Raw genomic sequence first — 3,491 nt, forward strand, 5'->3', positions numbered from 1 at the left:
TGGGGAGGGGGAGGAAAGCGCAGCCGGGCGGGGGAAGGACAAGGCTGGGGGGGGTGGGGGGGCAACAATTAAGGATCTCAGTCGCTTTTGAGGCGGCAAAAAATTGCGAGGAGGCAAGAGGGTGAAAAAGTCGGGGGGGAAATTTTGATTATTTTTAAATAAATAGTTAAATTTAAATTTTACCCCGAATTTCAATAATTTCGAAAATCTCTATTTTTTTAATATTTTTGTTGCCCGCTTGTCCTTCACCCCCCCCTCCCCTTTTTTTATTTCCACGGCGTGGCTCCGTTGGTAAACAAACGGGCGGGGGTCCGGGATGGGGGGGGGGTGGTGGGGGGGGTTGCCTTTGTTCAACGTGAAGGTCCCGGCCCGGTGCTGCCAGATGTCGCTGTTGCTCCACGTGCGTTCTCCCGGTCCCGCCAACTTGACCCCCGTGACGTCGCCCCCGTCTGAATCATCAAGGCCATTTTCATCCTCATTGGCCTGGGCATCACGTGGGGGGGGGCTGGGAAAGGGGGGGGGGGTGGGGGGGGGAAGAGGCGATGCGTGGATAATTATGGTGCTTGATATTTTTTTTTTCCCCCCTAAAAAAAAAGATGTCAGCCCCTGGCTGGACTATTCCTCCTTAAAAAGCCTCTCTGAAAATGTCATGTCCCAACAATGTGACTTTCTAACTCGTTTTTGATGGACTCGTTGGCCGGTACCTGTAGAGGGGAGAATTATTCCTCCAGCCAAGGGATGTACATGCAGCCTGGGAGCGATTTCAGCTGCGGAGTCATGAGGAACTGTGGAATTATCCCGTCTCTTTCCAAAAGGGACGAGGTGAATAGCTTCTACCTTAGCTCTCAGCACCTATCCATCTTACCTTTCGCAGCTAGACACTTGGTGTGACCCCAAAAATGCGTACAGGATCGAGCAACCTGTTGCAAGACAGCTCCCATCCTGCTCCTTCCCAACCAATGTCAAGGAAGAAAATGTTTGCTGTATGTATAACGCTGATAAAAGAGCCAAAAATGCCACAGAGCCAACCCTCTACCCCAACCAAATGCCTGAGTCTTGCCTAAATGACCATGAAGTCCCCGTTCCCAGCTACTACCGAGAGCAAGCCAAGGTTACCCTCCATGGAGAAGACGTCAAATTGCAACAATCCAAATGAGTTTGAGGCAAGTTTTGAAGCCAGGGCGAGCCTGAACCCAAGGAATGAGCATCTGGAACCAGCACCACCACCTCCTCCACCACCTCCTCCGCCTCCCCCGCTGGCGAAAGTGAATTTCCCCGAAAACACAAAAGCAGAGCAGATCCAGAACACGGCCAGCAACGAAATTAAAACCGAAAAGAGCGCCCCAGCACCCAAACCCAGCCCTTCGGAAGCAGAGAAAGACCGAGCAAAAGCACTGACACCAGCACTGATAACTCTGACAATGAAGCGAAAGGTAAGGGAACCGTTCATATACCAGTAGCTAATTTCGGCAATTAGTAATCAGCCGTAGCTAATAAGAGCAATGCGAATATGCAGGAATGTGCTCTCTGTTCTGCCAACTTCTCCTCCAGAAATTGGCACAAGAATTGTATTGTTGCTGGCTTTGGGGGGGAATATTCTTCCTAGAAAGGTTGGTGTCGCTTGTGTTTTGTGTGCTTTTATTAATTTTTGTCTTTTAATTTTCTTTAAATATACATCTATATATTAGAGCTGAGAAAAAAAGAGCAGAAGTCGCCTTGCCCTGTTTATATGGAGAAAAATTGCTATGCATGTACTTTGTGAAGCAAAAAAATGGTCCTTGCCATTAGAATGTGAAAATATGAGGCGCTTTTGCTTTGAAATCGCAGAGACTTGGGGTTGGTTTGCTTGCGGGGGGGGTTCTAGGTGAGGATCGTGTTTTTTAAGGCACATGAACCCTGGTTATTCAACCCCCCCCCCCCCTTTCAGATGGTTTTCTATGCTTTATTTCCGTGTGCGAGGCGGAATTGGCTCCTTTGGCTTTGCTCGGTGTTCAAGTGCGTTCAAAATACATCTAAGAATTGAGCTGCGTAGGGTCTAATTTGCAGTTCCAAACATCTCAGGCTGGAGTTGCGCACTGGGGCTCATTTCATGGCTTGGAAGCTCGTTGGGAGAGGAAAAAGCTGCTTTGCTTTGCTTTCTTTTTTATCCTGGCGGATTGAGGTCTTGTTTGCGAGGCAGAAAATGTTTCTGTGTGTTGAGCAGATGTTTCAAGTTTGGGGTTGTCTGCAAAGAGCCTGCCATTGAGCGCATTTTATTGTCATTGTCGAGATTGCATATGGTTGGAAATCTCTGTGGATGGGAATAGTCGGGTTTGTTTCTGTCTTCATTTGCAGCTGGGGGGATTCAGAGGCTTCTTGGGGTCAATAAGTGAGGGTGATGGGAAGGGATGGATTGAATTGCCCGAAAAAAAGTTGCGAGAAAACATGATTCGTGTCTTATGCGGGGGGGATTGCGTGGTGTGCAATGTGGATTAAAATATCCGGGTCTGAGCTATAATTAGAGCTGTGGCAGCAGGATGGCCGGGCTGTATGGCGGTGTATGTGCATATAGGGGCTGAACGCATGTAGGATGTGTGTGGACCCCCTCCCTGCACATAAGCACCAGCAAAACCTGTCCCTTGGCGTTCTTCCCCCCACCTTAAAAACCCAAAGAAATACGACAAAAATTGGCCTTTTAAAAAGCCAAACACTTATTCTTTATTATTATTTTTCTCTTCCCCCCCATTCTTTATCCAAAGGGAACTGATATTATCTGACACTTGAGTTACAATTACACACACACACCGAAAATAAAAGGCAAAGTCAAGGTTAGCAAAACCCCGCAAACTTATCTGCACAAAGAACCTCCAGCGTCCACCGCCAAGAGGGTTTTGGTGGGAGTGAACCCGACAGGAGGGTGATATCGGGTTGGATTCGTAACTGGGGCGGAAATAAATACGGAAATAAATACAGATAAAGTCTTGTTTTGCTTCGGATGGTAAATGCAAAATGGGTGCGTGGCAGAAAATTGGGCTTTCTCCGATTTTTTTTTCCTTTTTAAAAGGCATTTCATGGTGTTCGCAATGTTTCCAAATGGTCAAATCCAATTTGGGGCGGATTTTGTTGGCTTCTGTTGCTGTTGCTGCCCTTTGAAAATCTTTTCTAGCTTCTGTTTTCGTTTGTGTTGAACCTAGTTTCTTATGATTATTATTATCATTATTATTCGTGCGGAAGGTAAGAGACCTTGATGTAATTTAAGCATTGTGGGGCGAGAATGTTTCCAAGAGGATTTTGCAGGGTTTGGTGGCATTAAAGGTTTTCTGCGACCGCCAAAGTGGGTCCTTGTCACACCAGCGCATTTTGAAGGTGCCTTTGGCTTAACCCCAGGTTTTTTCTCGGCGTTTCCCGAGGAGATTGTTGCTTACAATTGCAGGATCCGCTTGGCTCTTTTCTTCAGTTTAATCCCCAAAATGTTGGCCGGCTGCTGGTGCCAGGATTTTCTCATGACCAAA

At 47.1% G+C, this 3,491-nt stretch overlaps 1 protein-coding gene across 1 annotated transcript in view; it reads left to right on the plus strand.

Annotated features, from left to right (window-relative positions):
* Positions 1-644: 644 nt before the first annotated feature.
* Positions 645-3,491, plus strand: part of HOXC10 (homeobox C10) — a gene marked incomplete at both ends in the record, with an annotated part of 3,907 nt that continues 1,060 nt past the window's right edge. The window contains 6 exon segments of the mRNA XM_080360498.1: positions 645-668; positions 670-831; positions 833-1,096; positions 1,099-1,117; positions 1,120-1,380; positions 1,383-1,433. Coding sequence (XP_080216624.1) covers positions 645-668; positions 670-831; positions 833-1,096; positions 1,099-1,117; positions 1,120-1,380; positions 1,383-1,433 — 781 coding nt within the window.

This window comes from Nesoenas mayeri, assembly GCF_963082525.1.
Source record: "Nesoenas mayeri genome assembly, chromosome: 28".
Taxonomy (NCBI): domain Eukaryota; kingdom Metazoa; phylum Chordata; class Aves; order Columbiformes; family Columbidae; genus Nesoenas; species Nesoenas mayeri.